The sequence below is a fragment of the Papilio machaon genome, chromosome 16 (genome assembly GCF_912999745.1).
Source record: "Papilio machaon chromosome 16, ilPapMach1.1, whole genome shotgun sequence".
In the NCBI taxonomy this organism is placed as follows: Eukaryota; Metazoa; Arthropoda; class Insecta; order Lepidoptera; family Papilionidae; genus Papilio; species Papilio machaon.
This window is the reverse complement of record NC_060001.1, coordinates 2,355,290-2,379,208: the sequence shown is the minus strand read 5'-3', so window position 1 is coordinate 2,379,208 and position 23,919 is coordinate 2,355,290. Positions and strand designations below refer to the sequence as shown.

The following is a 23,919-nucleotide window of genomic DNA, read 5'->3' as shown; positions in this document are numbered from 1 at the left end:
TTAGTTTGCAGTGGTCGCCAAACCGATTAAAAGTTAGGATAACCATAATTTTTGCAAAATAAAAATAATAAAGTTTATTGAGAAATTCTTCTTGCTACAAACGTAGATTTAACCAAGAAAATCATAAATTAAATACTCTATATATTCTTATTTCTGTTCTGAAAACTTACGGTTAGTCTGTCTCAAGATTGGAATTATTGCCCTTATTTAAAATTCGACAAGACAGTACTACGGCACTACATAGTACCGAGCTAAACATTCTAAAAAGACTCAACTTTCAATGTCAATTAATTTGTTAACACTACAAGAGAATGTGGTAAGCGTTTATGTCATTAGCATTGCGGCGAGGGTAGTTATAAATGAATGAGCGCAGGTGTGCTGTGACAAAGTTATAATCCTCCAGCGAAACAAGCACGTACTTAGATACTAAAACTTTGTTAAGTGTCGGGAGACTACCACTTATGTCGCAGTACTTGTCTACTGAACCACAAGTGTTTGTTAACACAAATTTTTTGAGGATACAAACCTTGAAAGCAACAATTATTTGTGTTACAAGATAGCATGAAAAGTGCTACGATTGTATATAAATCAAAGAATCTAAGCTTTTGTTTTAAGTTTCTGTTAACGTCTACGTCTACGCCTAGATCTACAGCTACGTTTACTACTCTACTACGTCTTCGTAATCGGCTACGTCTACAGCTACGCCTCCACTTACGTAAAAAGCGTAGTTTTTTTCAACTTACGTTCCACTAGAGATCCTGCAGCCTCCGCTCCTAGCACTAGAGGATAGCTATCAAGGGGACTTAAGTAGGTATATTTGTTAAGAGCCCCAGAAAATTAAAAAAACTGTTCCGCAATGATGTCTTTGATCATCATATCTTACATCTAAGTAAGTAATAACTTAATCTGAGCGTAAAATTATTTCATGAAGCACTGAGCTATTTCGTAAACGAAACATGATTTCGTTATGATTCCGTAAAATAATTTTGTCACACCTTAAATAAACGTTTTCTGGCACCGACTTACGGAATTTTTCCAAAACTATTTGGCATATTCCTAGTGTTATTTCGTTAGTTTTACACGTGATTGGTGTAATATGTTTTTTTTTTTGTGAAGTTGTACAAAATGAATCTAACTTTATGAAAAATCTATCGTTTTTACTTACATAGCTTACATAAATCTCACACGCGCAAAATATCTTGAACAGTAAAAAAACTAAATAAAATTTTAAACCTTTACTACATAAGCACTCAGCGAAGTTGTACAGGGCACTCGTAAAACTAAAGCTTCCACATTAAATATGCATTGTAACCTTTGAGGCCGTTAAACAGACAACGCGGAGAGTTATTAAAAATAAATCTACCTACATTATGCAAAACAATTATAAAAAAAATTAAATATCATAATATTTCTTACTAGCAGTCGAACGCGACTTCGTCTTCGCGGAAATAAAAAAAAAACTATCAATAAACGTTCCCCTGTCAGCTGGGAAAGTTTAGCTTCCCAACAGTGAAAGATTTTTTAAATTGGTTCTGTAGTTTATGAGTTTATTTAATACAAACATTAAAATAATGAAATCTTTTTCTATATAATATTAGTACACGCTTTCATTGTAATAAAATTCAATACTACGGTAACTTGTTAACTGCTATATAATCAAGATATATATAAATTGAAGGGTAGTCTTACCTTTCCTAACTTTAGGAATTCCAAAATAATTACCGACGGCAATTTTCCTCACATTAGCTTTGTTTCTTTGTTTGTTTACATTTAGTTCTTATTGCACATTCAGTTATTTATATCCGATTAGATATTATATTATTGATTTTCTATTTTAGATTGAATACTGTTTAGATAACGAGTCACTATGTACGTAGCGAGATTGAAATGAACGTTTGCATGTGGGTAGTCGGTGATTCATCAGCGCATAATTTATCCGCATGCAAACACACGCGATGGCGTCGTTAGTTCATTGTAATAGACAATGCGGGCGCATTGTGCTGCTCCACTGGAAAACTTAAACTTTAACGCACAAATAGTCCAAGTCCATCCATATATAATAAGTAGATCGTGGCATAACACTCTGCCTGATAAGAAACGAACGCAAATGCAAAACAAGTTTTTATAATCAATTTAATAAATTAATTAATAATTGTATTCGATGTTGTTAATTCATATTTTACTTACACAGATAATTCGATATTCGGAGCGTCGGTGGCTCAGGGGTTAAGCACTTGACTTGCAATCTGCAGGTCCTGGGTTCGAATCCCGCCATGTACCAATGTGTTTTTCGATTTACATATGTACATTTATCCGACGTTCTTACGGTGAAGGAAAACATCGTGATGCAACCTGCACATATCAGAGAAGAAATTCAATATGTGTGAAGTCAACCCGCACTTGGCCAGCGTGGTTGACTATGGCCTAGTCACCCCTAAATTGGGGTAGGCTCCAAGCCCCTCGGTGGGGACGTATAGTGAGCTGATGATGATGATTCGATATTGAGATAAGCTTTAAAATAATGAAAAAACTAAGTAAGATAGGTTTTTGTCAAAAATTGTAATATCAGTTAAAAACTTTTTCTACAAAATAGCGCTTATTCATCCTATAAATTTTTAATTCCATTTTATATTAATGTAATACGTACATGTTAATAATTAAAATATTCAACGGATGAGAAGGATTATGCCCGACATTCAACGTTAATTTTGCAAAATTTATTAAGTTGAAACACGGCTCTGCCGTCCACTATTAAATGTTATCCAATTATGATATCCTAGTACTTCTAGGGTTTATTAAAGAGAATTTAAACATTATAATAATATTTATTTTTTGTATAAGTTGTAACAATCCAAAAAAACAAAGAAGTGACCTCTATTGTCACAACTAAGACCTTAACTGAAATAGTAAACTGAAAATAGTGTTGGTGTACTTGTAAACTGGGTTGAACAATCTGGCCGCTAGATGTCGCGTTCTCACTATATTAAGCAATTTATCAAGCACCCTGAATTAGAAATATGTTAATATTTTGTATCAAAATTTATGAAAAATAAGGAAAAAATCAAACTGGCAACTGGTAAATCTAAAGAATCTTGAGGTCTGAAAAATCAATGTAGCAAGTCAAATACAAGGAGGGCTACCAATTGAAAAAGTCTCAAACAGTAGAAATACAAAATTGAGTTTTCCTGTCACCAATATCTTATACAGTTATGGAACTTTCAGCCGAGTTCTAACGCTGTTAACACACTTGTTGCTTCTAGGAACATCATTTAAAAAAAGATTTAACATCACAATTATTACCATCTAATATATAAAATTCTCGTGTCACAGTTTTCGTTCCCGTACTCCTCCGAAACGGCTTGACCGATTCTCATGAAATTTTGTGAGCATATTCAGTAGGTCTGAGAATCGGCCAACATCTATTTTTCATACCCCGCCCCCATTTTTTAACTGCGCGCGGACGGAGTCGCGGGCGACAGCTAGTTTACCTATAAGTTAAGGATTGAAAGGTTTTTAAATAAACGAAACTATCAAATTTACACATTATTCTTTATTTCTATATAGTTCTAAATAATGTAAAACATTACTTTGTTGATACTCTGGTGCGGCGGTTCCATGAGAAGTTAATGCCATAGCTCTTGGGCTTGAATTCCTTTTCTAACTTTGGACAATCCAGATACCAGATCCAACCGTTCTTCTCGCAATGTTCAATAGCATCTTCAGGGGATGAGAATTGAACTTTCATGTTGGATAGTGGGTCTCCTGTAGAAGTCCAACCCATTAATGGATTCTCCCACCGTTGGCGATTGTCAAATTCCATTTCCCAGTGATGGATATTGTTAGTACCACTCTGCATAGCATTTTTCGGCGGCTGGTAAATGCGGACTCTGCGAGTTTTGATATGTTCCTCTGGGACACCAGAAATTGGAGTTATATCAACCTGAAATTTATATCCAACTGAAATTACTTGTCTATTAATGCCTATCAATTTTATTGGAAAAATATGTTTCTCATTATTTTTTAAACAGTGTTTAAATATCACAACAAACAATTAGTCTAATTAAAGTAGTAACCATTACGGATTAACTGTTTTCGGTCCTTAATTCGTCTGTGATTAAACTAATAGTACTTGCCTTCTTAGGGACAGTTATTGTAGACTCAAGAGCACTTTTTTCTTTTGCTTCCGCTGGCAAAGCTATAACTGTTTCGTTATCGATTTTCGGCGCTTCTTTACGAGCTGCAGGATCATTGGTTGAAGCAAATCTTGCGTTAGATATCAAATACGAAGGTCTAGAAATAAAAATAAGATTTATAGCACATAAGTATTAAAAACCATAGTGACTATTAAAATTTAAAAATTACCCCGATATAGCTTGTCGGGACAACCGTGTCGTATGAGTTAAAACCTTAAACATTGTTAAATTGGCGACTATTTGTTTCTGAATTGGGTTTTACTTTTTGCTTTTCGATTACACAATACAGAATTTTATTCAAGCCATCTGTCAATCATCCGCTGTTTTGACATTTTGTACATATGGGTCCTACACCAGTTTAAAAAAGTTTTATGCACTGGAAATCAATTCTATTTTTTTATAATTCTAAATAATTGGACTACATTGTGTAACATATTAATGCTTTAAATTGTCACAACTAGAAATTATTTTAGAATTTTAGAATTCGTTTTGAAAACAAACCAAAGAAAAATGAGATTGCACTATATAGTCTGTTGCCAACGTTGTTATCATTTAGACAATTTGACAAATTGGAAGTTTGTCATTTGTCATTATTCGCAGCGGTCAAAGATAGAGGTGGATAATTTTACGAATTTCTAATTGATTGATAAATTTACCTTATTATTTCATGTTATAACGCTTAGACTACATCTTATGTGCCTAACAACCGGTTGTGTAACGTAAAATATGAGTGGTATCTTTTTCTCAGTAACCGGAACTATTCGTACATCTGTTTACGTCTAAAGGTAATGCTATTTTTAATTTAAGTTTCATAGTATATAATAGGCTGTAAATTGGTTTAAAAATGAATTATAATTGGTGTTTGCTTAACTAATGCCTTAATTTTCTAAGTTCAAACACCGGTCTAGAAATTTATACAGGTGAACGTCATAATTGTGAAACGATTCTGATAAGATTTATATCGTCCAATAACTATTAAAATCTTATATATCTTTTTCATAATTTGAAAAGCGAGAATATCCACTATTTTTTTAAAGTAAAATCGTAGACCAGTAATAAAATTTCACAATTTGTCTTTGCTGTTGTGTAACTTAAATGTTAAAACAAAATACTTTTAAAGTTTTTCTGTATTTTCAGTGGGTCGACATAAACATTATGTGCTGCTAAGAAGATATTTGTAGCTCCTTTTGGAGCTACATTAGAGCATTTGCTCTAGTGTAGTAAATAATAATTTTCATATCATACTCCTAGTACCTGGTAAAATAATATATATATAGAAGATAGAATACTTCAATTTTATAAACTAGGACTTGGGCAAAAGTTAATGGACCATAAAAGTAGATGTTATCTTTTTGATACTTTTTGGGAATCTAATTAGAAAATGAGTAAAATAAATGTAGATGTAGACTGCACCAGGCGGTGTAGGTCTAAAAGCCATGGACAAGCTCTGACAAGTGCCATAACTAAGAGATCTGTAAATGATGAATCCTTAGCAAGCTTTATTAAGGCAACTTGTGCTAATTTCACAAAGGCTTTTGATTTTGAGGTAAGTATTTAATTTTTTTTATTTAACAAAATTTCTAGTAGGTATTAATTTTATTTAGAATATGCTAATAAAATATAAATGATGATAGCAAAAAATAACTATTTTGAAGTGATAGCACTAGGTTTATTACACTTGGCAATTTGCCAACAATGTTTATTGCACAAACATCTAAAATATTATGCAATTTACCTCAAATATATACAGAAAGTAGTGTATTTGCCAATTGACCTTCCATTCTTTACATAATCAAACATATTTTTCAATTTATCTTTGTAATTATAAAATTATGATTATCCTTATCTCTATGGATAATTAAATGGTTGTTTATTTTTACAATTTAAGTTTTAATACTATTTATTAATGAATAAGTAAACAAACAATTATTTATGTTTTAAGTCTTGTAATAAAGAAGTAATTAATGACTAGGCATAGCTAGCTACGTAATCTTTAAAAGAATGTAACCTCTTCAGGGACGCACTGCATTGCATATGACAGCTTCACGAGGGAGAAACAAGCTTATGGAATGGCTATTCCGACACTCCATGGAGGCATTTGCGAATGCACGCGATCGCGAGTCCGGATACACACCATTACATAGATCTATTTTCTATGGCCAGATACATTCGACAGTTGCTCTGATGAAACTAGGTAAAATTAATATTAAATTAATAGTTTTTCATGAAAATCGATATATATAAAAGAAAGTCGTGTTAGTTACACTATTTATAACTCAAGATCGGTCGAACTGATTTAGCTGAAAATCGATGGGGAGGTAGCTTAGAACTAGGAGACGGACTTAGGAACTTTTTTATCTTGTGTGCATTTTTTTTATTCCGCGCGGAAGAAATCGCGGGTAAAAGCTAGTTTTATATAAAGGACAATACTAATTTACATTTCAAAGCTGTTATTTATCATATTTTTATTTATTTACTTATTATTTGTATACACTTATTATTTGTGTAAAATAACACAAAATATTTTAAAAATAACTCTTTCCTTATTTCACATTTTTAGGTGTAAACACAGATATAGTTGATAAAGATGACTATACTGCGTTAGAACATGCGATGCTTGACCGCCATTACATGTACAAGCACATTGGTGACCAGCCCAGTGATGTATATGTGTGGGGAACAAACTCAAACTACACCCTGGGCACGGGTACGCAACAGCAACGTAATTCACCCGATCTACTCACGTCTTTTAGCAGAACTAACAACTCAGTTAAACAGGTAAGTGTAATCATTTAATCTGACCTGAAATATAGCATCTCTATCACGAGGGTGCCACAATCTCATTTGTTATTACAACATTCTACATCTACCCCAATATGTATATCAAAATGTCATTTATTAAATCTAGTTCTAGTTGTTATACATTAATTGTCTGTAAAGTCGAACCTGGATAAGCGAGTCATTGTTTGGTCCCGATGAACAACCTCCATAAGCGGGAAACATGGGTAATAGAGTAAGCTCTATAAGTGAGAAAAATATCGCGGTCACAAAATATCACATCAAATTATCAAGAACTGAAAAATTACCAGGCGATAAAAATAAAATACTTTTTAACTTGATAATCAACAATATCAATGCCATAGGAAGGAATTTTTTTTTCAATTAAATTTCTTTTGCCATTACAAGGATTTAGTCCTGTAGGTTTTCCGCAACATGGCGATGTGTTTAATTTTTCTGGGAAAGCTCATTTAAACGATAAATCTTAGTTAGATTATCTGAAATTCGAGTAGAGGTATTTTAGACAAATAATTTATTACTTCTTCACCAAATAATTATCTTATATGTAAAATTCTCGTTTTTGTTAGTTACCATACTCCTCCGAAACGGCTTGATAGATTTTTATGAAATTTCATAATATGCACATTCAATAGATCTGAGAATCGGCTACTATATATTTTTCATACACCTATTAAGTTATTTTTTAAAATATTAATAGCGATGAAAGTTTTGTTTGTGTAAATATTTTTCCAGTTGTTAAAACTATTCCGAATTCAATTAGAAAACCATAGATTATCAAAATCACATTTCATAATGTCAAATGAGTCAATCAAACGTCAAAATAACATCGAAAATGCATGATTTTTATATGTTTATTTTAGTAGTGCAAGAATTTTAAACAAAATGCACACAACTAGTTTACCCCGGACTTGCCTTAGCTGCACAAATGTCACATTCTTCTCAATGGCAAGCATTGTCTGCGGCGCTTGTGTGTGGTGCATTATCAATACAGAGATGTTTAGAGAAGTAAACCTTACTGTCACCAAGAGCCATATGATACCAATCATTGCCAGCGTCGTAAACTTGAAACTATGGTTCACTCCTTTATCAACGATCGTACTTATCCTCTCCGCTATTACAATGTTCACTTCATGCTGCGGAATTTTTGGTGCGGGGTGTAAAATGAAATGCGCTGTTAAATGTTACATATTCCTGGTAACTGTTGTATCGGGTACTGCATTTTGGTTGTTCTTTGTTACCGGCATTTATAATATCTATTCTAACAATCTTCCTACAAGACGATACTTACAAACAACGATCCGTAATTACTACGGAAGGGAAAACGATTTGATGTCATTCCTATGGGACTATATAATGTTGAATTACGAATGCTGCGGCGCTAATAATTATGAAGATTTCGATAATTCAGAATGGCAGAAGAAAAACCCGGGCCTTTCGAACCCGGTACAATGTTGCATGTTAAAAAATATAACAAATCTTATACCATTGGATCCTAACTGCACGAAAATAAATTCAACTAATTTGGGTACTTATAAAACTTTTGGTTGTTTCGACGCACTTAGAGAAGCTATTAAAGAGAACAAGGGGACGTTCATATTCTACGCTGTAGTGTTATTGCTTTCGTATTTCCTTATAATTTCGTTTGCCTCTTGTATAATAAAAGGCGGTCCTTTAGTAGATCCTAATAGCTGGGCGCCAATAAAGACGACTCCGCCAAAAGCGCAATCGACCAGTAGTTTACCTGCGAATAAAGAGGTAAAGGTAGTGGTACCGAAGCGATCGAGTGCGTACAACACTATGTATGCTGAGGAACCTCCGAAGAAGGTGGTGCGAGTTATATCCGCGGTGAATCCCGCTCAGAGCTACAAATTTGATACGTATCCGTACAGAGGCGATGGAGTCGTACCTTATCGTTTAAATCATCAATTACAATAAATATTAAATTCTAACATATTTGCTTTTTAATTATATAAAAAAAAATCCCTCGATTTTAATTTTGATCAAAAAAGGCGTAAAATTTCTATTACTGTAGTATTTAATTGCAAATTACACAGCCGGGGGTAAAAAATATACTTTTTAATCATTAGAATATAATCAAGAAAACCAATGCGGTTTTGTTCACATCCCGGTATCGTATGCTTCGCTTACCGCAAGCCTATCAAATTCCGTTATTATTGTAATTTATTACAATTCTTGAATGATCAAGTGGTTAAGTATTTTATTCAAAGATTTTATAACAATGATTTTTCGTTTAAGATTAGAAAAATCAAATGGTGTAACTCTACCTCTTTTTACGGCTCTAATTTTATGAACACAAAACTGGATAAGATCGTATTGCTACATTAGATTAGTACTAAGTAAACTTAGGATTAATCTTTCCGAAGAGCTATAGGTATTGAAATATGTGAATCTTCTAGCTTGTGGTTTCCTTTTCTCACCACGTCATTGTGTGTAGGTGTGCCTGGGCAAGTTCCACAGCGTGTGGGTGTGCGAGGCGGGCGGTGGAGAGGCGTGGTGTGCGGGGCAGACGGCGCGCGCAGGCGGCCCGCCCAGCACCGCGCTGCGCCCCGCCCACCTGCGTCTACCGGAGCCCTGCCTCGCTGCTGCTATTACTCTCACCTCCACCGTCTTCCTGCTGCAGAGCGGTGCGGTGAGTACTGTCGTTACACCTTCAATAATATTGTCACACCTTTTATTTTACTTTAAAAATTTCAAGTAAATCTATGCGAATGATATGTAAATTTTCAAATTCTAGGTAGTCCAATACGGACTCAACTCAACAGACAATATAAGTTCGTCTACCGCAAAAACGCCAACAGTCATAAAATTGGGTTCAACTAAACCACTGTTGAAGTTAGCCGATCCGCTGGGAGTTTGTGCGGGCAGACTGCACGCGGTAGCTTGGAACCCCCGTGCAGTGTACACGTGGGGCACCAACCTGGGACAGCTGGGTCATCCTCAAGAGGATAAAGTAGTCCCAGCTCCGAAACGAGTAAGTAAACATATTGTAAAAAGATTTTATACCAGTATGAATCAAATTATGTCAATATTATATAAATATTTTACATATTTAGATAGTTACTTTTAGACTTCGTCATATGTTTCATCTCTGTCGTGTAACGAGATGTGCTTGAAAAAAAAAAATTATTTCTAGGTAGCCGTTTCTATTAATACAAAAGATCAGACGGAAATTCAATTGGTAGCCACTTCGGATGCTGCTACAGTATTTACTACAAGTCGGGGCGATGTTTACCTTTTGCATAAGTATTTGTGCAAGAAAATTGTAATCAAGTAAGCATATAGAAATCTTAAGACCCAAAAACATGTAAAAGTTTTATAATGAATTACATAACGTTTTTTAATAATTTCGTTACAAACACCCTGATTCAAACTAAATATACCTAAATAACCTACTATTTCTTGCCGAAAAAATGATAGAAACAACTTATATAATGAGAAATTGTTTCGGAATGAAAGATAAGTAATCTATCTTTATATACAACTAGCTGTCGCCCGCGACTCCGTCCACGTGGAATTAAAAGAAAAAAACATAATAAGCCTATGTGTTCTTCCAGACTATGATCTACTTCTATGCCAAATTTCATTAATATCCGTTGAGCCGTTCCGGAGATAACTTCAAACAAACATCCATCCATCCATCTAAACATTTACATTTATAATATAAGTTAGATTTAATGCCGTGTACTTTATATTATTAATATATTTTAAACAGACATATAAACTTACGTCAAGTATGCGTAGAAAGTAAAGTGAGCGAGCAAGGAGTTTACTCGCGAGTCACAGTTTTGTTGCTCACGAATGTTGGACAATTGCATATCTGGCAAGATACAACCAACCGTCTTACAAGGTAACAAACAACTATTTATATGTCACATTCTCCCAGGTAACAAACAACTATTTATATGTCACATTTTCCAAGGTAACAAACAACTATTTATATGTCACATTGTATCTTTGTCTTCAAGGAATTAGAAAAAACACCGAGTGTTGTTTGAGATTTTGTTCAATATCTGTGTTAAATTTGAATAAGATATCTCGAACCGTTGCAGAGTTATTGAGTAAATATATTGATGAAACTTATTCCAAGAGTATGTATTTCCGGGACCGTAGAAAACCAATGTGTTCTTCCAGACTGTGTTCTTAATCTATACCAAATTTCATCGAGATTCATGCAAGCTTTCTGGAGATACATAGTAACAAAGATCCATCCAAAAATTAGCATTTGTAATATTAATAAGATGGATTTCAAAAGTAAGCGTACATTTTTTGTCAATATCCCTTTCACTTTTTAGCATTAAAAAAACTAGCTAAGGTAAAGACGTAAAACCATAATATTGTTAGTTTATTTAAATTTCAATGAGAAAATCAGAAAAGTTTGCTTATGATCTAGTTGATCCGGCTCCAAGGACCAGAAATAACAATTTAACTTTTATCGTTTTTATGAAAAGAAAAATTATACTATCACAACTAAAAAAAGATGTCACAGATTATTTAAAAAAATTACAGATGTGTTTTTGGTCTGAATCATCAAACTTTAATATCCCACGTGGCTTTAACACATGATGCGCTCTACTTTATAACAAAGTATGGAGAAGCGTATGTCGGTAGTATGTCTAGAAAAACAAATCCAGTCGTACAATCCACGAAGAAAGAAAAGGACAACAATAAATCTGCATTAGTTAAGTTCTTAGAAAAGGACGACTGTACTTCTGTAAGGATTGTTAAAATACCAAATATACATCGGGCGGTGGCTATTTCAGTTGACAATGAAGGATTAAATTTCGCTTGTTTGCAAGTAAGTATGAAGTTAACTCTATCTTCTTCACTCTTAATAAGTCTTATTAAAATTTCTCTTTCTTAACATTTAAAATTTCAGTATTGATATACTCTTTATGACGTAACTCAAAGGACTGAGCATTTTTTTGTCGTTATAGAGAGTTATCGTTATATGGAATGAACAAAAAAAAATCAAATTAACAAGATAACATAGCATAAACAATAATACCGATAATAAATATTTACTTGAATGGCGTATCGCTATAAAGAGTGTTTCAATATGTGGGTTTTAACACAAACCAACCAAGTTGGGCTCACTTCAACGTTACAGGGAGTTTATTGTTATAAAGAGTTTACACTGTATTTTTAAATAATTGTATAATGTTTTCCGAATATTTTACAAAAAAAAAGTATTTTGTGTTCTTTAATTTGTCTTTTTGATATAACCTAATTGTTTATTGTTTTTTTTAAGATAAAACCAACTTGTGGTCTAACATCTCTGCCGGAACTTTCTCCGTCCAGTATAACTAAACATATGGCATCTCTATTAGAAACAGCAACTGAAGATGATATTTTACATGATGTCATATTTAAGGTAAGTGTAATTAAAAGAAATACAGTAAACTAATATTCTATCCTAAAAAATAATTATTTAAAAAAAAAATATAAATGTATTCTATGACCAAATTTATAATTACTTGAAATGTAAGCAATTCTTCTATATTCTATACTAGCTTTTACCCGCGACTCCGTCCGCGCGGAATAAAAAAAATGCACACAAGATAAAAAAGTTCCTATGTCCGTCTCCTAGTTCTAAGCTACCTCCCCATCAATTTTCAGCTAAATCAGTTCGACAGTTTTTGAGTTATAAATAGTGTAACTAACACGACTTTCTTTTATATATATGGATGAAAGAAAATTAAAAATAAACACTTCAAAATACAGCAGAAAGGCAAATTCCGAGTAAAATATATATTTTTTTAGGTGAACAACAAATTGTACCCGGCTCATATATTCATAGTGGCATCCAGTAGTGAATATTTATACAAAATGTATCAGGAATCACGCACAAATACAGATGATAAGCCTATAGTATGTCTAGATAATGTACATCCGGAGGTATTTGAAAGGATATTGAGGTATATGTATACTGGAAGTTGTGACGTCACAGAATTAGGACCCTGTAGCCTAAAGATAAGAAAGGAAGATCTAAATGCTGTTATTAAGAAGGAAAAAAACGAGATCGATATTGAAATTGATGCTGTTGGTAAGAATTTAATGTTTTAATTACTTTGATTGACAATATAAATCATTGAAAGGTGATATTTTATCCTTTTGGTTGTGTTATTTTTTTATAATTTTATTTGTATGTATGTATGTGGAAGTGTGCATCGGTAGATGGATTATGTTGAAGGTGACATGATTAAGGGAGGGATGATTGAAATTATAGATTTATGTAAAGGAATATTTCAAAGTGTTTCACTAAAGTGCTTGATAACTAAATAATAAATGACCTAACACATAATACTTCCTGACAAAATAGTTTGCATTTCACAGCTTACTTGGAGATTGTGAATCATAAACGATGACTTTGACAAAAAGTATCAAGTTTGTATCCACAATTTGGACTATTAAAAGAGGCCCTAAATTCATTGATAATAAAAACATTATCAGCCAGTGACATGAATTATGTTTGCCACAGCCGAAGGATCCAAAAAAAACCGAGATTGATTCTTATAATTTAATTTAATGAATAAAAATTACAAATTAAACTTATTACTAACTATGCTATGTTCCCTCCGAAGTTAGGATTGGAATTGCTTAACTTATTACAATTAATAATTACGAAATATCGGTGCCAATGCTGCCTCAGCGCCTCGTGTCAACTTAAGTGGGTCGCGGCGAAGTCAACGCACTGCTGCGTCGGCGATCTTCCTTATAGGCATATATGTAACACCTCCCCTCGCAGACCAGCAACTATTTGAGAACTTTAAGCGAAAATGTTGCTGGGAACTCAGGGTCTTGGCTTCGATTTTCTTTAACATCTTCATATACTCGCGGTGGTAGATTTGTAAGGTTTTCCTTCTTAGTTGGCCTCCACCACTTGTACCAGAGTCCTAATCCGATAAGAATGGCTGCACTGCATGCAAGGGTATAAAATGGTATCGTCGTATGGTATAATATGGTGTCCGAATTAAGGCTGTTGAGTTGTATCGGATTTTCGAAAGTTAGCTGTTCCTGAATATCGTGAAGTCCTTGCAGGTTGATTGAGTTAAGATTTATGTGTTTAACGTGTGCGACTTGATCTTTTATGTCATATGGAATTTTCATTATTTTTAGAGGTTGGCCCTTTATTTCGTCGTTGTCATTCGTGATGGTGAATTCCTTAGTTCTTAAGTAACAGTTAATTGGGATAGTGGTTAGATAGCTCCCTTGTAAAGAGGTGTAGTCAGTTTTTCCACAGAATAGTTCCACTCTCGTTGGATGAGGGAAGCACACGACAAAGTGCTGATCGTCCAATTTTTCCATAGCCTCCTTGGTTAAAGAGATATTATGGAATCTGCAGGAATTCTCTAGGACTTGACTGGTTATAAGTTTCTTGATGCAATCCCCCTCTGTTCGCATTTGGGTTCCCACGTCCTTTTCACATAAATACCAGGTGCTTAACTTCGGGCATTCTGCCTCTATGTACACATGATATTTTTCAGATGTTGCTATATATGGATAGGAAGGGATTAGGGCTTGGTTGTGTTTGTTAGGAACGACCGATAGTCGATATAGGTTATATATATCTAAGGAAACTATAGGAAATTTAAAAATTATAACTATTCTATCGTCAGCATAATATGACCCTGTCCTAATTATATCATAGTATTCTCTAAGTTCTAAATCTAATATTTGACCCTTATTATATACCCTCTTAAGTTTATCTAGCATCGATTTTAATGTAGTTATATCTAACATAGAATGATGTGCGCTCGATGCGCGTATAAAAGCTAACGTATTCTCTATCCTAAGTAATTCTGCTAATAAATCATCTATATTTTCACTTATAATATCTAGTAATTGTGCAAATTTAGCGTATTTAATTAAACTCGAGTCTCTATAAGCATTTTGGTCTAAAATTAAATGTAAAGTTTCGTTAATTTTATGCTGGTTATTAGCTAATTCTATTAATATCTTATTATGTCGAGACATCCACTCTTTACTAAGACTTATACGATTATTAAAGTCATTAACTACTTTAGTTTGACTGTCCTGTAACGTTTTAATAGCGCTGTCGTACTTAACGGCGTCGGAATAGTCAAGATTCCCGGTTACACTCTTTATAATGGATCCAAAGCCGTTAACAAGTCCTCTCTTTACTCGTGTAGGCTGTAGTGACTTTAACTGGTTCGATACCTTATGGAGTTTAACAGTAAGATAGTTAATTTGAATTTCATACAGTGAATAAGTGTCATTGTCAAGTCGCGCTTCTATGTTACGCAGTTGAGTCTATTGTATCGGTTCTGTCGGCTATGTCATTTAATTTAATATATTGCAAAAATGTGTGGTAATTCGTCGTAAGTCTTGTCGGTCCAAGTTTGTAGGGTAAAAGTCCTGGTCCATCTGCTAAGCTCTCAAGTTTTATTTCTTGAGACAGTGTCTTTTCCGTCGTCAACAGTAGTAGTATCCTGAAACAATTTAGCCGTCTTAGACACGCGTTTCAGTCTGTTCTTAGCTACAGGCCCGCGTTTCTTTGACGTATAAATATGTATAGGCAAATCGGCTAAAACTGTATCCTGAGTATAACGAGGGGCCGTTTTTTGACGATTAGCGAAGGGATTTTTAATGAATACTTGTTGCTGAGGTACATATTCAGTTTCGGGTTCGCGGTTTTTATTCCGACTCTCTATAAGGGCTGTACGAGACGCAAGGGTTGATTTATTCACTATTTCATATACGATTTCCATTCGTGCCTTGTGATTTTGCAGATATTGTTGTAAGAGATGCTCATTAAAGTTAATATCGTTAAGATCTCTGGGATCGAAATGTCCTGTTAATAAATCAAAAGGTCTACACTTAGTAAAGCTATGAATCGAACTATTATATGCGATTATCGCGTAAGGTATGAGGTTAACGATTGGTTCGTCTTTATGCTTTAATTTTAGAATTCTAATATGTTCTAAAAGAGTTGAGTGAAAACGTTCGATATTTCCATTATCATTCGGCGAATGTGGCAAAATTCGGTGGTGGTTGATTTTATGTGTTCTAACGAATTCGGCAAAAAGCTGATTAGTAAATTCTGTTCCGTTATCGGTCACTAACGTCATAGGAACTCCGTGGTGCGTACAGTAATGTAGCAAAGCTTGTAAAATACTAATTGCCGTACCGTCTCGTAAGTTATAAGCTTGACCGTACTTTGTAAAAACGTCCACTAGCGTTATATACTTTTCGTTTTGAATTGTTAATAAATCCATATGAACAATCTCCAAGGGTTTGGTAGCAGGGGGTACGATATTGAATTGTGGTCTAATGGGATTCCTGTCGTACTTCGCTTGTCCGCATATTGTACATTCGTTAATAAATTTAGTTATTTGTTCCTTCATTTTAGGCCAATAGTATTTTCCAGAAAGGGCTAGGTAACATTCGTTTATGCCGCGATGGTTGGTTTTTCCATCGTGATAGTGCCGAATTATGTCCTGTTGGTGTAAATATTCTTTTACGTTTTCTCGCTCGGATTTTGTTAACACAAGATTCATGGAAGAACTTCTAAATTTATCTTGAATTATAGGGATAATGGAATACATAGCGAGAGGTGGATTTATTAATAACCCAGTCTTAACTTTGGGACTGACATATTCTTTGATAGCGTTAATTACGTCGTTTTCGAGATTATTTTCTGATATTTGTACAGCAATACGCACATGCGTTTCGAACGGTTTAGTTACTGTCGGTTTCCTCTTAATGTCGCTAACGATTGTAAAACATAATTGCCTATGAAATTTATTAAGTGGTTCGTCGGTTATTGGGATCTCGAGTATAGGGTGTTCGTTACTGGTATGCACTGTCTCGGTAGAAGAGTCAGCTAATGTGGGGATAATCTCTGAGGGATTAGCGATTAGAGAGTTAAGCTCGTCTATTTCTTCTATCAAGGAGGTATTCTCATTGTGAATTTCGATACGCGAGAGGGCGTCCGCGTTAGTATTATATCTACCTTTTTTATATACAACCGTGAAATCGTACTCGCTTAGACGTAATCTCCATCTGGTAAGACGTGAATTCGGTTCTTTTAAATTCATCATCCATTGTAACGGTTTGTGATCAGTTAGGATTTTAAACTTTCGGCCAAAAAGATAAGGTCTAAAGTACTTAGTCGCCCAGACGATCGCGAGAAGTTCTTTTTCTATAGTACTATAGTTAAGTTCGCTATCGTTTAAGGTGCGCGACGCATAACATATGGGTTTATCGGAACCTATCGGGCCTTGAGAAAGTATAGCGCCAATAGCGATATTGGAAGCATCTGTCGTGAGTATGAATTCTTTACTAAAATCCGGGTATTGAAGTATGGGGTCATTCGTAAGAAGAGTCTTGCATTTCTGAAAGCAATTAACATATTCGGAATCTAAAGTTATTTTTCTACCTTTTTTTAAACATTGAGTAAGCGGTTTTGTTATACGCGCGAAATCCGGTATGAACTTGCGATAATAACCAAGAAGTCCTAAAAATTGCTTAATTTCCTTTGGGGTTTTCGGTATCGGATATTTTTCGATTGCTGAGATTTTATTCGGATTGGGTTTAATACCGTCTCTACTAATTATATGTCCCAGGTATGCAGTTTCAAGCTTAAGGAACTCGGACTTGTCCATTTGAATTTTAAAGTTAGAATCTTTTAAACGCTGGAAAACTTTCTCTAGGTTAACCATATGCTCCTGTAATGATGTGCTAAATACAATGATGTCGTCCAGATAAACGAGACATATATTATTTTGTAATCCTTTTAGAACATTATCCATAACGCGTTGAAATGTAGATGGACTGTTTTTGAGACCCATCGGCATGCGTAAGAACTCGAAATGACCGTGCTCAACATTGAATGCTGTTTTTGAGATATCTTCAGGGTCCATTTCCACTTGATAAAATCCGCTAGCTAAGTCTAACGTTGTAAAGTACTGGCATTTTCCTAACTTGTCTAAAACATCATTTATATTAGGTATAGGGTACTTATCGTCAATGGTTTTCTCGTTTAATTTACGGAAATCAACTACTAAACGCCACTTCTGTTTTCCAGAAGCGTCAGCTTTTTTCGGAACAATCCAAATGGGAGAACTCCAAGCGGAGTCGGAAGGTCTTATAATGCCTTGGTCTAACATTTTCTTAATTTGGTCCCTAACTTCTTGACGATGTATGAACGGGTAACGATAAGATTTCGTGTAAACCGGAACTTCATCGGTAGTTTTTATTCTGTGCTTTATTTTATTCGTGAAAGTTAATTTTTCGCCTTCAATATAGAAAACATCCGAATAACGAGAACAAAGATTGATAAGGTTTGCTTTTTCCTCTTCATTTAGATGGTCCGTTCGTAATCGAGATATGACGTCTTCTACGCGTGTGAGCTTTGAGCTACGGTAACTCTCTATATTAAAAAGCTCGGCTTGCGCTGGGTGGTTGAGCGAAAAGACTATGTCGTTTTGGGTAGGGTTCTCTACTTCGATATAACCGCGATTATTGCTTACGTTGGTAATACACTCATGAATTATACAGTTGCAAATTATTTGCTCTTTTACGTGAACATCACCGTCGGAAGTGTTAATAGGGATACGAATTAACTTAGAGGAACTAGCTGGAATTATATCCTCGTACAAGTTTATATTACGTGAATCGTACATACGAATAGGATTCGTCGCGGATCGCGTGATTAAACGAAAATCTTTTAAGTCTATCTTCGCTTCCCATTTACTTAGTAAATCTAATCCTATCAAACCGTCAAAGTAATCGTGAAAACGATACACGAATAACTTTATGTAACTGGAATCGTTAAATTCTTTAAAACACGGTAATGATACGGAATAATTATTTCTACTGGTGGCATGCACATTAGTTACCTCGAACGGATCGTAGTTGAGTGGAATATGCGGGAAATAATTTTGTAGCGCTTCAGGGCTGATAAAAGATTGATTCGCGCCGGTGTCAATTAGAAGTTTAAGCGGCGGGTTCGCGATACGAATGTAAGGTAACTGTCGTTGTGTCTGTAAATTTAGTTCTATCTTGGCTTTCCTGAGGACTTCGCAATCCGAAAATCCTTTTCGTCCTGACTATGACCTGGCTGAGGTTCTATGTCATCTGTCGAGTCACAAATCGGGTTATCTGTCACGTCATAACATGTCACATCAGAGTTATAGTCGTAATCGAATGCATTATAGTCTGTATAATCGGGTTGGTAGTATTGTGGTTCGTAATAATAGTATTCGGACGGATAATATTCGTCATAAGGGGAACTTAATTCATGAACATTCATATCTCTCGACTTGAAGTAATTAGTCGGTGGTGGGTTACCTGACTTAAACCAATTATGACCTGTCATTGAGGTATGGGGTAACACCTTCGGTGCGAAATGTTGAACACCACTCATCGGCTTGGGGCCTGAATTTTGTAGGGGATTATTTCTAGGTGGTATACGGAATACATTACTTTGGGGGTTGTAGTTACGGGGTAGTGCGCGGAACATTTGTTGGGTTCGAGTTGGCATATGGGGTTGATTTTGTGGGGGATTAAATTTAAAAGGTTGTGGTTGAACTTGGTTTGCCATACGTGGTCCTACTTGCATCGGCCAGCTAGGTACTGACATTTGGAAGGGTTGAGGACGCGGTTGGGGTGTATAATTTACGGGTATATTTAATTTAAAATTTTGTGGGGCTCTTGGGGACTCGTGCCGTTGATGTAAGTACTGCACGTTTAATTCCTCCTGTACAAACTCTAATGCTTTTTCGATTGTCGGGGGTCGCATGCATCTTATTCGGGACCCTAAAGGCTCCTTAAGGCCACGAACAAACGCCTGCATAGTAACTTTCCTATATAATTGTCTTTTTGCGTCAATTGTTGTCTTTAAAGTTTCGTGTAGTGTTACATAAGTCATTAAGGTACTGAATAAACTTTGACAATGGTCATAGAACTCTTGTGGAGTCCTATTTCCTTGAACGGCTAAAGAGAGGTCATTGTATAAGGCGGTTTCGTCTCTTTGATCGCTGAAATTGTTAATTAGATTAGTTCTTATTCCGGCCCAACTATCCGGTATGCCGTTTGAGTTTAGGGTGCACGCGGCGGTGCCTGTTATTTTATTTAAAATACCGTTTAAAAGACATAAATTCGATAATTCGCTCCCAGGGGCAGCGCTTATATATTTTGCCACTATCTGGTCGCATATATTAATAAATCGGGGCAACACATTAGGGTTGCCGTCGAACTCAGGTACGGGACGCAGGACCTTGAAAATGGTGTCTGGGTCCGTACTCATACTGTTTTCTAAGAATATATCACCTAAGTAAATATCTAAATCTAAATTTCTATCTAGGTCTAAAGTACGTCGACGAGCCTGCTGCGATGCAGGTGCCCGCGATTTACCTAAAGGTTTAGGGTGGAAAATTTTGGTATAGGATAACTAAGACTTAGGATAAAAAGGAAGCAACACGTGAACAATTCAAGTGTACTTACAGTATCATATTAATCTGGTATTCTTTGGTGAATCGATGACTGGATTCTCCTCCGGCGTGCAGCAGGTTCGTTGCTGGATATTCGATGAGGGACTGGAAAGTCGCCCGGGCCGCCCGCGATGATCTTCTATTCTTGAAGAATTTTATACTCGCAATAGACCCGCGAGTATCCTACCGACTGCGCCAATTATGTTTGCCACAGCCGAAGGATCCAAAAAAAACCGAGATTGATTCTTATAATTTAATTTAATGAATAAAAATTACAAATTAAACTTATTACTAACTATGCTATGTTCCCTCCGAAGTTAGGATTGGAATTGCTTAACTTATTACAATTAATAATTACGAAATATCGGTGCCAATGCTGCCTCAGCGCCTCGTGTCAACTTAAGTGGGTCGCGGCGAAGTCAACGCACTGCTGCGTCGGCGATCTTCCTTATAGGCATATATGTAACACATGTGTAAATATAATTTCTCATTTCCATTCAATTTAACTACATATTCAACTATGTCCGACTGTATTATTTAGTTGAAATAAACTCAATAATCAAATTACTATTATATCATATCACGCACTTGATTGAATGTGTATGACTATAAAGGTGAAGACCGAAGAAAGTATGTATGTACTATGTGAAGGAATATGTGTAAGAAAGGATGAATTCAGATATGACGGCTCATAGAGATGTATGGAAGAGTAGTACATACTGTCTCGATCCTCAGGTGGCATAGGTTCAGGTTGATGATGATGATCACCCATGTAATATTCCTCCATTCCTACAGAAAATCCAATGGAAGTGACCGCATTCGAAGTATACAAGGGTCAGAATAACAAACGTAGTAATAAAAACCGTCGCAACACCGACACTCCTCCGCGCAGCATTCACTGCGACCCTGTCAAACTCGTGCAAGCTAGTGCAAAACGCCTTAAAGTTATGGGATTACATAAACTGCTTGATAAATACTAGTAAGTAAATAACTTTCGTAAATATAGTCTCCCACACGCATTTTATGACAGCTTTTTAACATTGACAGAGCTTATAAATTTTAAAGGTTACCAGTGAGCAAAAATTTCTTAACTTCCATAAGTCATGTTGCATTCCAAGGAACTTACGGTTAAAAATATATAAACACTAGCTGTCGCCCGCGACTTCGTCCGCGCGCAGTTCAAAAAAAAAATGGGGGGGGGGGTTATGAAAAATAGATGTTGGCCGATTCTCAGACCTACTGAATATGCTCACAAAATTTCATGAGAATCGGTCAAGCCGTTTCGGAGGAGTACGGGAACGAAAACTGACACGAGAATTTTATATATTAGATACTTATAAAGTGGTATTTTTAAAGTTACAGGGATGGCACTATATATCTTAAAGAAAGTGCAACATATACAAAGAATAGTCCACCTCCACTCGACCGCGAGTCTTTCCCAGAACTGGTGGACACTAATGTTGGCTGCAAAGACGGCTCACTCATACCCGCACACAAGTGTGTGCTGGCAGCCCGCCTGGAGTACTTCAATGGAATGTTCATGCATTCCTGGACAGAGGTAGTAAACATCCTGTATAATAGGAATTTTATATTATACAGGTTGTCCGGAAATTATAGATTTTTTTTATTTTAGATATTACTTTTTCCAACTCATAAAATAATGTTTGTGCAATTATAAAATCTTTTGTTTTTTACTTGATACAATATTAAATACTTCTCTAAGCCTCTATTTATAAATGTATGAATGTTCCAGTTGTGAAGATTTCTTTTATGAATACTGATACAAATTATTTTATTTATAGAGCAAAGTGATGTCGACGGTGACTCTACCAATAAACTATGGCATTCTATTGCCAGTTATTAACTTCCTCTACACTGATTCTTGTCCGGAAATTGAAAATTCAGAGAGCATTGATTTTATTTGCAGTATGCTTATAGTAGCGGACCAACTGTTTATAACTCGACTTAGAGAAATGTGTGAAGTAACATTAGCAAGTTTGATTACATTGAAAAACTGCGCCGAACTCTGCCAGTTCGCTCACACATACAACGCCACACAACTCAAACAATGTTGTATGGAATTTATTGGCCTTAACATATGCAATATACTAGAAAATCGTTCGCTTGATTTGTTAGAGGATACTCTATTAGAAGATATATCAAATTATTACTGCAAATTTAATCCCATAATGTCATCTCGAGTCATCACACCTTTTTTCAACAGTCCCAATGATGATGTTATTGACGAATTCGCAAAGAATTCACCCGTCGATCTTAGTGTTATAGATGAGGATTTGAAGAAAGATGACAGCATTTTAGAGGTCAATAAGAGAAAAACTAAACAATCTAAGAAAGTTGAATATACAGAGAGTGAGAAAGCTAGAATGAGATACGAGTCTGTGAGCTCCGTAACATCTCTGGACCTCTCCTACGATACCTCAGGAGATGTGACTCTGTCTTTAAATTCTATTGCGAAAGAAAACGAGACAAAGAAAATTGAGAAAAAGGACAAATGGATAGAAGTGCCATCTGCCCAACAAAAGCAGCAAAAGGTCATACAAGCGAGACTCAAAGCAATCACAACCGCTAAAGAAATTCTCAATGAAACTCCAACTGAGTCATTTATAAAGCTGACTAAGAGTAACTCTTCGAATGCCATGAATTCAAGCAAAGACAATCATGGCCCTGGTACTTCTCGTATGTCCGAATCTCCTAAGGAATCAACATTCTCAGAGTCAAATTGGGGTCCACAATGTAACTTAGTTGTTAATCATATTGGACCAAAACTCTCTCAAAAGCAAAGGAAGAAATTGGCCATGCAAGGGAATGATGTAGCAACACCACAAAACTTGGATAGCTACTTATCTAATAAATTAAATTTAGGAAGTCCACCGGACAAGCCAAGAAATCCATGGAAAATTTGTGAGGCTCCCATAGCCAGTAGTAGCCCAAAAGCTAAAGGGATAGAGTTCAATCAGATTTTGGCTGACCAAAAGAAGCAGAAAGATGACTTCTCTAGAATCATGACAAAGCCTTTGGCACTAACACAGGTATAAAAATATAATTTAAGTGTAATTTTAACTTTTTCATTCCAATATGAAAATTATGTACTAGTAAGTAAAATCCATTATTTAATCCTTGTTTTCTTTATGTTTCACAGCTTGAAGATAAAGCAATTGAGGAATTGGAGAGATTTTACAATGTGCATGAAATAGATGATGAATTGATAACGGTGCGCCGCATCGAGCTTCAAGTGTCCTCACCACAATGGATTCACACTGCCCCAAAGTGATAATTATGTGCTATTTTAAAATTATACATTTACATTACAATTTGACATATTGATATTTTAACATAATTATAATAAATTACAGAATCTTTTATTTTTAATTATTGTTTTATTGACATCTAATCAAACAACTTTGTTGTAAATATAACTGAAATACTGTAGA

The 23,919-nt window shown here is 35.2% G+C and overlaps 3 protein-coding genes across 3 annotated transcripts; 2 read left to right on the top strand and 1 right to left on the bottom strand.

The window, feature by feature from the left end:
• Positions 1 to 3,530: 3,530 nt before the first annotated feature.
• Positions 3,531 to 4,515, bottom strand: LOC106715792 (NADH dehydrogenase [ubiquinone] iron-sulfur protein 4, mitochondrial). The gene is made up of 3 exons (XM_014509147.2): positions 4,363 to 4,515; positions 4,134 to 4,290; positions 3,531 to 3,940 (listed from the first exon to the last, which is right to left on the bottom strand). Exons 1-3 carry the CDS (start codon positions 4,413 to 4,415, stop codon positions 3,584 to 3,586), a joined length of 567 nt encoding a protein of 188 aa, XP_014364633.2. The 5' UTR covers positions 4,416 to 4,515; the 3' UTR covers positions 3,531 to 3,583.
• A 922-nt stretch (positions 4,516 to 5,437) lies between these two features.
• Positions 5,438 to 23,835, top strand: LOC106715761 (inhibitor of Bruton tyrosine kinase). Its single transcript, XM_045681707.1, has 14 exons — positions 5,438 to 5,739; positions 6,210 to 6,387; positions 6,754 to 6,971; positions 9,448 to 9,642; positions 9,748 to 9,984; positions 10,147 to 10,283; positions 10,726 to 10,860; positions 11,520 to 11,808; positions 12,262 to 12,384; positions 12,774 to 13,056; positions 21,263 to 21,446; positions 21,824 to 22,025; positions 22,270 to 23,517; positions 23,628 to 23,835. Exons 1-14 carry the CDS (start codon positions 5,575 to 5,577, stop codon positions 23,757 to 23,759), a joined length of 3,726 nt encoding a protein of 1,241 aa, XP_045537663.1. The 5' UTR covers positions 5,438 to 5,574; the 3' UTR covers positions 23,760 to 23,835.
• On the top strand, positions 7,796 to 8,933 carry LOC106715825 (tetraspanin-1-like). The gene has a single exon (XM_014509181.2). The coding sequence runs from the start codon at positions 7,875 to 7,877 to the stop codon at positions 8,925 to 8,927; it is 1,053 nt and encodes a 350-aa protein (XP_014364667.2). The 5' UTR covers positions 7,796 to 7,874; the 3' UTR covers positions 8,928 to 8,933.
• Positions 23,836 to 23,919: the final 84 nt, after the last annotated feature.

Excerpts from the sequence above, each read along its gene's own strand:
- LOC106715761 (XM_045681707.1), top strand. The coding sequence starts at position 5,575 with ATGAGTAAAATAAATGTAGATGTAGACTGCACCAGGCGGTGTAGGTCT. Across the intron at positions 9,643-9,747 it reads TCCTGCTGCAGAGCGGTGCG|GTAGTCCAATACGGACTCAA; the intron begins GTGAGTACTGTC and ends TTCAAATTCTAG. Across the intron at positions 21,447-21,823 it reads AAACTGCTTGATAAATACTA|TTACAGGGATGGCACTATAT; the intron begins GTAAGTAAATAA and ends GTATTTTTAAAG.
- LOC106715792 (XM_014509147.2), bottom strand. The coding sequence starts at position 4,415 with ATGTTTAAGGTTTTAACTCATACGACACGGTTGTCCCGACAAGCTATA. Across the intron at positions 4,291-4,362 it reads TCCCGACAAGCTATATCGGG|ACCTTCGTATTTGATATCTA; the intron begins GTAATTTTTAAA and ends TTTTATTTCTAG. Across the intron at positions 3,941-4,133 it reads CAATAACTGTCCCTAAGAAG|GTTGATATAACTCCAATTTC; the intron begins GCAAGTACTATT and ends TATAAATTTCAG.
- LOC106715825 (XM_014509181.2), top strand. The coding sequence starts at position 7,875 with ATGCACACAACTAGTTTACCCCGGACTTGCCTTAGCTGCACAAATGTC.